Genomic DNA, 13273 nt, shown 5'->3' with positions numbered 1-13273 from the left:
TGTGATTAGTTTTTATCAAATTTATTTTTTTTTGAACTTTGGTTATTACTGGCTCAAATCGCTCCTTTCTTAAAGTTTGTTACCACCAACTGTTTGACTGCACCATATCCGTTTAAAAATCGTTGCCACGTTCCTATTTTTCGAAGTATCATAAAAGATCAGTGACATGTTTCCCGTTAAGACTTTTTTTCAGGAAGTCTTCTGTCCTCACGACTAAGGTTTCTAAAGCAAGAGGTTGTCGCCTTTAAACGGGGTTTGAATGTTTTTATGGATCTTGCATAAAATTTAATTAAAATTTCAGAAAACGATAAACATTTATGCAATTTAGTATGTGCAGGAGCAGCAATGAGTAAGAGAAGCTCCCTCAGAGGGCCGACGACTAGTTTTTCGTTCTTTTTTTTGTCGAGATTCTTAAGTATATTACCAGAAAAAAATATCAAAAAGAAAGCAAAACTAGCAGAGGTGAAAGAAAATCTGGGAGACAAGTTTATGATTATCTTTGCATAAAAAAAATGCAACTAATTTCTTCTAAAGCCTTTCTAAAAGTTGCTAACAGAAATATAATTATTGCATTGTCGAAAAATCCCTCTAGAATTTTAAAGAAATAAAAATGGAATAATAAATATGTGAATTAAAATCTAGAGTTCAAAACAGGACTGAAAAAATTAATTGAAAATAGAACTGAAGTTATCCACTATTGTTTTTTTATTTATTTTTTTCATACTGAGGATCTTGGCTTCTTCTCTTGCAATCTTGGTCCCAACTTGTACATACTAGGCAACATTTTTTTTCTGGAATTCTCTGCATTACCTACATCTTCTATTACTTCTTCATTATTGTCGTCATATTTGTTTCCTTTCTTTTTACAATTAGCCTATGTGTTTGATGTTTTTCTTCGTTGGGGTCGATTTCTTTACTTGTAATTTCAAGTTTCTTGATTAAATTCCTTGGAATTTTCTCTGACAATCCCTGCGTTCTTGGCTCCAATTTGTGTAATTTCGGGCACATTGCAGCATTTTTCTGTTGTTCTAAACTTTTTTTCTAATGAAAATCTGAGAGCAGGAGTTCATTAGAAAAAAAGTAAAACCTTTTTTTCTAATGAAAATCTGAGCTCTACAGTTGTCATTCTCATGACTAAATAGTAGAATCTTGGATCCATGAAAGAAAAAAAATCTGTGTGACTACGTTAGCAATGTTGGTCACATTTTATGAAACCTCATGAAGTCTTGTGCATTTTCGGCTCCTTTTTGTCCAGTTTCAACACCAAATGCCAATGGAACACCTTCCCACTTCAATAAATTTGAAAAATGAGTTTTGCAAGGAATCATTTGTCTTTTTTTTCAGTTCAAATTTTTTTTGGAACTTTGTTTCTTTTTCAAAATTTGTTCTGGAACATAATAATCAATAGATGAAAATTAAATTTTTGTAGAACCTTGTTAAGTTAAGTAAACTTGAAAAATAGGGAAAATGATAATAACAAATTCTTTTTTGCAGACAAGTTGAAAGCTGAGATAGCCATCCATGTTCATCTGGACACTCTAAAAAGAGTTGAAATATTCCAGAATACCGAAGCAGGATTTCTTTGTGAATTGGTTCTCCGTCTACGACCTGTCTTGTTTTCTCCGGGAGATTATATCTGCAGGAAAGGTAAATTGTACAAATTGTTTCAATTCCTTACAGTCTGAGCAAGGGCGTATCCAGATATTTTGGTTGGGAGGTGGGGTAAAGAAAACATTAAAAAAATTTCCAAAAATTTACTTATATTCGTTTGTTATTTTTTTAAGAGTCAGAAAAAATTTTCGGGAGAGGGGTAGCTTAAAATCTGGCAACCCTCCCGCTTTTGATAAGGGCTTGAGTCTGAGGTAGGGAGCTAGAAATTAGGGGTCGAAAATAAAATAGTTTGGTTTTCACATGTCCAAAATGAACGGACAAATCACTCCTTTCATTAATTTCAGTGAGAAAAGGCTCATTGTGCTTTTAATGAAGTAAATTCATCTTGCCAAGCATATACAGGGGAGTTCATAGTCAATTTTTCACCACAAGAGTCCTTGGCCTCAATTTGCTGCATCAGAGCTTCCCATCACAGTTTTTCCTATTTATGTAATTCTCCACCCACCCTTTCTGTTTCTTTGTTGTTGTTTTTTTTATTTGCATTTTGAGGGGAGGTTAAATTAAATCCTCTTACAGATGAATTAGATAGTTGCTCGTTTTAAAATATGCAGTTTTTTGATTGTTTTAAGTGATAACAACACTTTTTATCATACATTTCGCTTGTTGTTTAGACACAGTTATTATTTCTTTAACATTATTACTATTTGAACGCCTTTTTTAGTCCATTATCGGCAATTTCTGTTTGACAGAGACGTGAGAAAGGAATTTGGAAAACATTATAAAAGAGCTTTAATAGAATCTACGATAGTTGTTAATTAAACGAAACTTACCCAAGAAGTGACGTTAGGCTAGTCCTAATGAAATATAACCTTTATATAACATCTAGCTTATGGACTATATATTTGCACATTAGGGGGCGGGGATAAAGTATTTGAACAGTGCCCCTAACCTAACCCCCACCCGCCCTAACGTGTAAATATATAGCGCAAATTATGGAAGTCCAATGCATTCTGTCAACCGTCATTTGTCTTACTGGCTATGAAACCGGTTTTCTCAAATCTCACATCGAGCATACTTCTCGACTGTGTTTCGTTTAATTAACAAGTGCTGAATTAAGAAGCAGCAAAGATTTTTATGGGTTTCAGAAAATCATTCTACACAATAAAACCTTAAACATTTTCCAACTCGATTACCAGACGGTTTTTTTTTTTCTTTTAATAAAAATGGGAACCATAGCTAATCAGTTAACGTTATGGCAAAATTGACTGGACAAACGTTGCAACACAACAAGAAGGATCACATGATAAATATTAGTGCTGATAAAAGTGATGATTTTAGCGTAATTTTAGCTTAGTTAAATTTAATTTAGCTAATCGTAAATTAGTGTGACATCCGCCATGCATATAATTTCTTTCTTACGTCCTGTGATGTCTTTTTGCTGTAAACCTAAGGGTAAATCGGTCTATCATCCGGGCACTTTGTTATGTGTGTTCTGTGTTTAGTCGCAAATTGTACAGTTCATAAACAAGACTTTTTAAGTGAGAGTTTTAAGTAAGAGTATTCTAAAAATGGACCTGAATTTAATCATAATTATATAAAAAACAAGTTTTTTTAACGGAAAGTAAGGAGCGACTTAAAACTTAAAACGAACAGAAATTACTTCGTATATAAAGGGGGTGCTTCCTCATCAACGCCCCGCTCTTTACGCTAGAGTTTGACTCTTTCTCTTAACTCTACTTTTTAAAAGAGTAAAAAACTTTAGCGTAAAGAGCGGGGCGTTGATGAGGAAGCATCCCCTTTCATATACGAAGTAATCTGTTCGTTTTAAGTTTAATGTCGCTCCCTACTTTCCGTTAAAAAACTTGTTTTTTATTTAATTTCTTAACGTTTATGAATCAATGCATGTTTTGATTTTGGCTCTCCGCAGATGAATCATTAAAATAGACTTTGCATTTTTTTTTTTTTTTTTTTTTTTTTTTTTTTTTTTGGCTAAATGGCTTTCTCATAGTTTTGATCGAATAATTTTGAGAAAAAGTGGGGGATGAGGCCAAGTTGCCCTCCAATTTTCTGGTTACTTAAAAAGGCAACTAGAGCTTTAAATTTTTTTTTCGAATGTTTTTATTAGTAAAAGATACACGTAACTTACAAATTAGCTTACGTAACGAACTTCTGTATTCTCACGTTTTTATTACGTATATGAAGGGGTTCACCCCCTCCTCAGTACCTCGCTCTTTACACTAAAGCTTAAATTTTGTCCCAATTTCTTAAGAATGACCATTGAATCACAAAAGCCGTAGAATAAATAGTTGAAATTACTAAAAATACTTTAGCGTAAAGAGCAAGGTATTAGGAGGAGGTGATCCCATCATATGCGTAATAACTTGTGTTCGTTTTAAGTTTTAATGCTTCTCCTTACTTTCAGTTTATTTATTTTTTCATTGTTTTTTTTTAAATAATGCTAGAAAATCCTGCGCTCCCTTCATGAAAATTTCCTTCCCCCATGACAAATGCATCCAAGGAAAATTCCCCCACATATCTCCCCTTCTCCCCCTAACCTAAAAATCCCCCTGAAAACGTCTGTACACTTCCAAATAACCATTACTACATGTAAGCACTGGTCAAAGTTTGTAACTTTGTGGCCCCTCCCACGGGGACTGTGAGGGAGTAAGTCGTCCCCAAAGACATAGTTGTAAGGTTTTTTAACTACGCTGAATAAAATCCCTATCTCCGGATTTTGATCTGGTGTTTTTGTGAAAATAATTAGCAAAAAAAATTTTTTTGGTCACTTAAAAATGGCACTAAAACTTTTCATTTCCGTTAGAATGAGCCCTTTCGCAGGATTATAGGACCACTGGGTTGATACGATCGCCCCTGGGAAAAAACAAAAATAAGAAAACAAACAAACATATAAACACGCATCCTTGATCTTCCTTCTGGGAAAAAATGCAAAATTCCACAATTTTGTAGATAGGAGCTTGAAACATCTACAAAAGGGTTCTCTGACACGCTGAATCTGATGGTGTGATTTTCGTTAAGATTCTGTGACTTTTAGGGGTTGTTTTCCCCCTATTTTCTAAAATAAGGCAAATTTTCTCAGGCTCGTAACTTTTGATTGGTAAGACTAAACTTGATTAAACTTATATATTGAAAATCAGCATTAAAATACGATTCTTTTGATGTAGTTATTGATATCAAAATTCCATTTTTTAGAGTTTTGATTACTATTAAGCCGGGTCGCTCCTTGCTACAGTTCGTTACCACGAACTGTTTGAAAAACTGGTTTTTGTTTCGTTCAATTGGAAAGAAATCTAACCAGAATGTCTCTTAGAAATTTTCTGGCGAATGCCATGAATGAATGGTTGATTTTATTCAGTATCTGTATTTTCTGATTTTATAGAAAAGAGTAATTAACATCAGAAGCGAAAGAAAATACCACATAGCACAAAGGAATGAAGGAAATAATAAATAGGCAAAATTTACTAATAGGAAGTAAATGAAGAAGAAAAAAAAAATGTAGAATACTTAGTTACTTTGCATGGTTCAAGTATGCTAAAACTGCATGCTGGGCCTCTTTTATAAACATAATAACATTAATATTAAATTATTAGAACAAACAACTCATGTAGTTTAAATTGTATTCAGTTCGTTCGTTTTCAAAAAGTCTGCGCTCAAAGAGATAAAGATACAATGTTTATTTATCGTCACAATCGCAAGTGGAACAATTAGTTTAATTAATTCTAAACGAAAATGAATTTTTTTTACTGTGAACTATGGTAATTTGTCTCAACTTATATTTAGGAGAATTTTTTACAATCTAGACCATAATCATGACTTACTTTGGGCCCCCAATCTGTATCTGCATCAAACGGATGAGTCAGTCTCCGATATAGTATGTTCCGTGCTGTACCTGCAAAATATATGCCACAAACATCAACGAAAAGCTTAGTTGTAGTTAGAACGTCTGAAAAATGTGTCCATCATTGGCATAGTTTGCGGACTCCGTTGATTTTTAAATTAAAATCAAGTTAATGGATTGGGATGAAAAAGTTAAGAGCCATGGCTAATTGGAAAAAAAGCTAATACAGATAGTCTGAGTGAGAGGCGAAACTGGGATAAGCTTATTCAGAATTGTATAAAAATTATGTCGCTTCACTTGTTGATAGGTAGTCAATCGTCCATCGATCCTAGGGTATAACTAAGGTCGTTAGTCGTGGAATAAGGTTAATTCAATAAGTCAGTTAATTTATATGAGTCATCGGAAGGCAATTAGAGAGCCTAAATAAAAAAGTTTTCAAAGATTTATAAGTGACTATGTCCCCTTGACTTTGAAGACAATTGGGCAACTGAGATTGTTCTTGTTATAGCCTTGACTCTTTCTCTCAAATTTACTTTTTAAAACAGTGAAAAACTTTAGCGTAAAGAGCGGGGCGTTGAGGAGGGAACAGCCCCTTTAATATACGGAGTAATATCTATTTGTTTTAAGTTTTACTGTCGCTCCTTACTTTTAGTTAAAAAACCTGTTTTTTCTTTTTTTAATTTCTGAACGTTTTTGAATTGATTCATGTTTTGTTTTGGCTCTTAACACATGAATACTTAGAACGAAATATGCATATTTTTTTTGTTGGCTAAATGGATTTTTCTTAGTTTTGATCAGACCATTTTGAGAAAAAAGATGTGGGGAAGGAGGCTTAGTTGCCCTTCAATCTTTTGGTTACTTAAAAAGGCAACTAGAACTTTTAATTTCTTGCGAGCGTTTTTATTAATAAAAATATACGTAACTTCCAAATTAACTTTCGTAACGAACTTCTATAATCGTATATTTTTATTACTTATATGAAGGGGTTTGCCCCCTCTTTAATACCTTGCTCTTTACACTAAAGCTTAAATGTTGTCCCAATTCTTTCAGAATGACCCCTGAATCACAAAGACCGTAGAAGAAATAGTTGAAATTACTAAAAATACTTTAGCGTAAAGAGCGGGTATTTAGGAGGAGATGAACCCCTCGTATGCGCAATAATTTCCGCTCGTTTTGTCTTAATGCTGCTCCTTACTTTCAGTTGAAAAAAACTTTTTCGTATTTACCTTTTCATTGTTTTTGTTTTAAATAATATTAGAAAATCCTGTGCCCCCTTCCTGGAAAACTCTCCTCCCATGACAAATTCCTCCATGGAAAAATCCTCCCGTGTAATCCCCTCCCTATCTAAGAAAAAATTCCCCTGAAAACGTCTGTACGCTTCCCAATAACCATTACTATATGTAAACACTGGTCAAAGTTTGTAACTTGTAGCCCCTCCCCCGGGGCCTGCGAGGGAGTAAGTCGTCCCCAAATACATGGTTATTAGGTTTTTCGACTATGCTGAACAAAATGGCTATCTCAGAATTTTGATTCGTTGACTTTGGAAAAAAATGAGCGTGGGAGGGGGTCTAGGTGCCCTCCAGTATTTTCGGTCACTTAAAAAGGGCACTAGAACTTTTAATTTCCGTTGGAATGAGCCCTCTTGCAACATTCGAAGACCACTGAGTCGATACAATCTCCCCTGGGGAAAGAATAAAAAAACAAAACAAACTAGACCTGCGTTGCCTGGGCAACGTGAAGTGTTGCGGCAACCTTTGTCCGGCTTCGCCGATTAAAGTGTTGCGAGAGCAACACTTTGGTTTTGTTTCTTCGCTATCGGTTAAATGCTGAAGTTGTTAAAACTATCCAAGCATTCAAAACGGCATATTCAAAGTAGAACACGATCAGTAATCACATGATCAAATTCTTCAGCGTTGAAGAAACAACAGCAAAAGAATATTGGAAGAAGGGAGTAAATTGAGTTTGCAGCCAGTTGAACTTTATCCTTTTCAATCGTAGACATCGTGACCGATGGAAACTTGGAACATTATCTTATATAATCTTTGTATTATAAAGCTATCTGTAACTTTTCAGGATCAAAAGACCATAGATGTGTACCAATTTGCACAAATTTGTAGCCCTTCATGAGCCTCCTCTAGCAACCGATTCTTACTTACAAGTCTCTCTCCCGTGATATGCATCAAGTTTACCGGAAACAAATAACAGGTACACCAACTAGCAAAAGTTGCAAACCCCTCGTCGCTGAAGATCATTGTAGCGTAACAGCTGATTATTACTTACAACTCCCCTACATGTCTTACAATCGGGAAAAAAGTTGTTCTTACCATCAATTACACCAGAAACAGATAATAGGTACACCAATCAGCAAAAGTTGCAAACCCCTCATTGCCAAAGATGATTATAAGCTAATAGTCGACTGTTGCTTGAAAGTCCCGTATATATCTCACAATTGGTATCGGCCTATTTTTGGTTTAAGCGTGTACCTTACCACTGAAGTTGTCAACCTCTTGAAACTTTCAAACTGATGTATCTCATGAAGGAATTTTTGTACCAAAAAATGGATGACATATACTTTGATCAGCTCATCAAGGTCTATCGATTGCCGTTGAAAAAGTTCTATCTGTCTTAGTTCAAAAGTTGACTTTTTTGCCGGAGGCCAACTCTCTAACACCACCACTTAAAAAGGAGCAAAAGATAAGCTCTAATTTCATTAGCAATGAGAGAACTTTTAAAGTTTAAGAGGCATATCTGATACCATTTGTCTATTGCAATCCCAAGTACAAAAAAAAAGAATGGTAAAGTCAGCTGAAATCACGAACAGACATGGGTAGAAACAATAGATGGCAGCACTTTCGGACCCGTGGGAAAATCGCACTTTTTTGTTTCTGTAAATTTTTCTATTTATCACTCAAAAAAGATATATTGGCTGTGGGGCTGGGGAACTGCCGCATATATTTAACACTTATAGATTTTAGTCCATCTTCAATTTTAAATTGGTGCCTGCCTGCTTGCCTGCTAGAACGGAGCTTTCCACTCGAAAGCAGAAACATGATTTGATGAAACAAAAGCTTGGCTGCACAACTTCAGATACTCCTTTCTGACATAGGCTATACAACTCCACTTCACTTCGCACACCATAGGCTCTGGCTCGAGGACAAGCAATAACCATCCTTTTGGCCCCAGGCAAGAGTTCTACGGAGCTTTCCAAAATGTAATGTCATATTCATCAATCCGGCCTGAGGTCCACACTTTCCGTAAAAACCGCACAGGTTAGACCCTTACCAGTTTCCAGGAATAAGCTGAGATGCCACGGCATAGGAAGAAAAAAAAGAAAAAGTGTTGCTCTCGCAACACAATAAACACACACCCGTGATCGGTCTTCTAGCAAAAAATACGAAATTCCACATTTTTTTAGATAGGAGCTTGTAAATTCTACAGTAGGGTTCTCTGATACGCTGAATGAGATGGTGTGATGTTTGTTTAGATTCTATGACTTTTAGAGAGCCCCTATTTTCCAAAATAAGGCGAATTTTCTCAGGCTCGTAACTTTTGATAAGTAAGACTAAATTTGATAAAACTTATATATTTTAAATCAGCATAAAAATCTGATTGTTTTGATGTATCTATAAGTATCAAAATCCTATTTTTAAAGTTTCGTTTACTATTGAGCCGGATTGCTCCTTACTACAGTTCGTTACCACGAACTGTTTGATGGTTTTTCAGTTTTCTCTGAACAATTCTCTTCGGAATTTTTTTTCTCAAATTAATGCTTGAAGAAAATGTCCTCCCTCTTCATCATAAGGTTAAGGGGTCCATAATTGATAAGAATCGGTTCTTTCACTTCTAACAGGGTTTTTTTCACGCGATATCCTCTGACTGGAAAGAAAAAATATTTTGCTCATCATATAAAAGGGATCTTCACGACAAGTTTTGTCTTACCAAAAAAAAAAGATGCTAGTTGCTGATATTGAAGCTACTGATTAAAATAAAAAAGAAAATTAATAAAATTGGAAATATTAAAAAGCCACGAGTGTAGCTATTTGAATATAGCGCTAAAAATCAATAGCCAGGCGCATTTTCCATAAGAAGCTAGGACTCACTTACCAAGTCTGGCTAATTCAAGCTTTCTCGTAAATTACAATACGGTAGCTTGCCACTAGTCACATATATCAGATGGGAAGCTGTACCGGCTTCACCAGCCAGCTCGTTAATAACGCCCTTTAAACATGGAACATAGCAGGGAACCCAAACTGAATCAAAGTTTGACTGAAACAGGGAAAATTTGGTTCGTAAATATTGATTTTTTTTCTTAATCAAAGGTACTCTATTTGTCAAGCTGGTAAATATGGTTCACGATTCTTTTCAAACAGCTTGTGGTAAAGAAATGTAAGTAAGGGCCGATGCGGCTCAATAGTAATCGAAACTCTAAAAAAGGAAATTTTGATATCTATAGATATATCAAAATCATTGGCGTATTATGATGATTCCAAATACATAAGATTCACTAGGTTTAGTGTTACCCATCACAAGCTACGAGCCTGAGAAAATTTGCCGGATTTTTAAGAAAGGTGGATCCTCCCTAAAAGTCAAAGATTCTTAATGAAAATCACACCCTCAGATTAGGCGTATCCGAAAACTCCCTTGTAGAAGTTTCAAGCTCTTATCTGCAAAAGTTCGATTTTTTTGCCAGAAGAAACGTCCCAGACGAGTCTTTATTTGTTTTTTGTTTTTTTGTATTTTTTTTTCCGGGCTGATCGCATCGAACCAATAGTCCTAGAAGATCGAGAAAAGGTTTTTCTAATGGAAGTTAAAAGTTCTAGTGACCTTCTTAAATAACCAAAAAAATTGGAGGGCAACTGGCCCTCCTCCTCCCCTGCTTTTTTCCTAAAAATCATCCGATCAAGTTTTTTCAGCATAGATGCAAATCCCAGTAACTATGTCTTTGAGGATAATGTAAACCCCAACAGCCTCTAGGGAAAGGTTTGTAAGTAACAAAATATTTCCATTGTTTACGTACAGTATTTGTTATTTGGAAGTATACAGACATTTTCGGGGAGGGGGTGAATTTTCCGCCGGGCATATTTTCCGCGAGGATATTTTCCGGTGTGGAGGGAAGTTCTATGGGGGATGAACGTTCAAAGGAAAATTTTACACTGGGAGATTTACCAGAAATCCTCTGCGGAATTCTTTTTATTTGTCTCCCTTTATTTTTGCCGACTCAATTTTGCATGTGAAGATATTTAGAAGAATTGTCCAGGGGAAAAATTCACAGGGATGGAATTGTTTAGACCTAGAGTATCTTTCCTTAGGTGGGAGGGGTTTCCATTGGACAAGTTCTCCGTGGGGGAGTTTTCAAACAGGATACAAATAGCGACGAAGACCACACTGCCTTTCCATAACAAACACCAAAAACAAGAAGAACAATAGGGGATTTCTCAAGACAGTGGGAAACAAATTAGAATGAATATTTCGGGCATATGTTTAAGGGCCGTCCTCAGCAATACAAAATATATAAGAAGAAAAAACTTACAACAGGATAAATCAATAAAACTAAAATGAAACATTTTTTCAGAACAGTCCCAGCATCTTTACCTCAGCGGAGTTCAATCAGGACTGATAAATAAAATGTGATGAAGCGAGGCAATTCATTGAAATGAAAGAGAATGATTTAAAAACATGTTTTTAATACCAGCCTTGCCTTTTTGGCTGCTGATCTCATAGGTCTATTTGTGACAGGTTCTGTGTTAATATCTATTGATTTTTTATAATATTTCATAAGGTCATTTTTAATTAAATTTGTGTATAGAGCATTTAGTGAATATTCTCCCAAGTCCCTATTTAAGGAAATATTATTATTATCTTATGTCTGATTTCAATTGCTTCTCAAACTACTTGCTTTAGGCCTAGGTCATTGCTAATAATGGCGGATTGTTTTGAAAAAATTTTATCTCAGAAAAATTGTAGTCTGTTTCTAAATACTGCAATTTTAACAGCTATATAAAGTTGCATATTACAGTAGGCCTATAGTCTGTATCTTTCTTTCTATAAGATATCCTTCAAGTAAGCATGAAAGAGAATTTATCCCCTAATCTCTCTTCTTTTGGTGGAAGATATTAGGACCACGGGTGTTACGTCAGGTAATAGCTTTTTTTTTAATTTATTAGGTGGTTAGTTTTATTTTGTAAAACTGATGGTTTTTCGAAAACTTTGATAGGCAAAAGTCAAACTTTAATACGAAGAGCAAGGAATTAAGAGATGAAGCCTTATACATATTTAAGATAACCCACCCCTGAATATAAAATCAAGCATGAACAAGAAAAAACCTGTGTCTTACAAAATGAAAATGAGCAGATACCTTAGTGGCGCAGGAAGTTTGACACAATGGGACAATACCTTTGGTTTATCTTTGATTGGATATGTATTTCGATACTTCAGGCCCCGAATCCTTTCAGAAAAGGGCTTTTGTACAAATGCAAAATTGGAAGTATTTCGGAAATTAGTTGGACATTCTTTAACCAATATTATTATTTCGATTCAAAGGTATCTAAAAATAATTGCTGGATTACTTGTAATTACCTACTGTCTAACTGTAAAACAGTTAATAGTAATGAACTGTGAATAAAGAGCTAACCGTATCAATAGAGATAAAAATTCTAAATAAAGATATTTTTATAGTAATATGTGCATAAAAATGTTTTATTTAAATTACGTGAAATTCATTTATTTTTAAATATACCTGTCACTGTGTGTATATTATAAAGGTATTTACATAGTTTCCTGTAAAGAGGCACTCTCACCCCCCCCCCCAAACACACATACACAAAATAAGAAAATATTATCGTGCTGGTGATTCTATAATGAAATGTAAAGTTTTTTACTTCCGTGGAGGGAGAGGTGAAAGTTTATACCTACAAAAGACAAAATATATGTTTGTCCCTAAAGATTTACGTTAGGTCATGATTTACGTTAATTAATTTTCTTGTTTTTTCTTTTTTTTTTTTTTTGTTGCTGCTGTTTTTCTAATGGTAATCTTTTAATGAATGGTGATGTGGTAATGGTAATAAGGGCGAATCATGGCTAATTAATTAGGTTTTAAAAATGCCAAATTTCGCCGGACGCTAGATGGCGTTGGTGATTTTTTTACACTAGCGCCAGTTTCCACTCTCATAAGTTACTAATACTCTTTGGTTCAAGCGATAGCACTTCAAAAATGGAATAGCGTCAGCATAAGCCAATATGGCTTTTGGTTAAGTAGTGGTTATAGAATATCGCAACAACGATTGTTGGAGAAGCTCTAATGCCTTTTTAAGTATCAAAAAAGATTTCAGCATGACAAAAGACTGGTTACTAGTGTTTTGGGTGAGAAACAATTATTTTGGTCCCTTAAAGGTTGAAAATACTATCGAGTGAAAAAAATTGAGAGAAATCAGAGTTGAACTACCTGACAATGCTGGAATCTCAGTTTGAAGACATGCTGCCACATTTCTTTCCTAAGCATGTCATGTTATCAATAAAAGAATAAAAAATAACAATATTGAAATTCAAATCTTTTTAGCAACAGATAAAAAATTATCCATATGAACTAAGAGTGGTATAAAACAAAAAATAGTCGACAATATTGCTAGATCTGAATCGATTAATGGAAGTCGATTAACTGAAACCCAGAATCAGCAAAAAGGATTAATTTTGAGCTTTTTTGTAAAGTTACCAAATATGCAGTCCATTTGAATGAAGCTTTCATTTAAAAAAAATCTACCTTTTGTGGTAGCCTACTTAAGATTATAGGGTATTGCACAGTCATGTGCC

At 34.7% G+C, this 13273-nt stretch overlaps 1 protein-coding gene across 5 annotated transcripts in view; it reads left to right on the top strand.

Moving 5' to 3' along the window:
- LOC136038502 (cyclic nucleotide-gated channel alpha-3-like) overlaps positions 1-13273 on the top strand; it is a gene marked incomplete in the record, with an annotated part of 208048 nt that overhangs the window by 144915 nt on the left and 49860 nt on the right. For all 5 annotated transcript variants that reach the window (XM_065721626.1, XM_065721600.1, XM_065721609.1 and 2 more), the window contains 1 exon segment: positions 1495-1647. In XM_065721626.1, coding sequence (XP_065577698.1) covers positions 1495-1647 — 153 coding nt within the window.

This window comes from Artemia franciscana, chromosome 2 (genome assembly GCF_032884065.1).
Source record: "Artemia franciscana chromosome 2, ASM3288406v1, whole genome shotgun sequence".
In the NCBI taxonomy this organism is placed as follows: domain Eukaryota; kingdom Metazoa; phylum Arthropoda; class Branchiopoda; order Anostraca; family Artemiidae; genus Artemia; species Artemia franciscana.
Note: the sequence above shows the minus strand (reverse complement) of the source record. Positions and strands in the feature narration are given on the sequence as shown.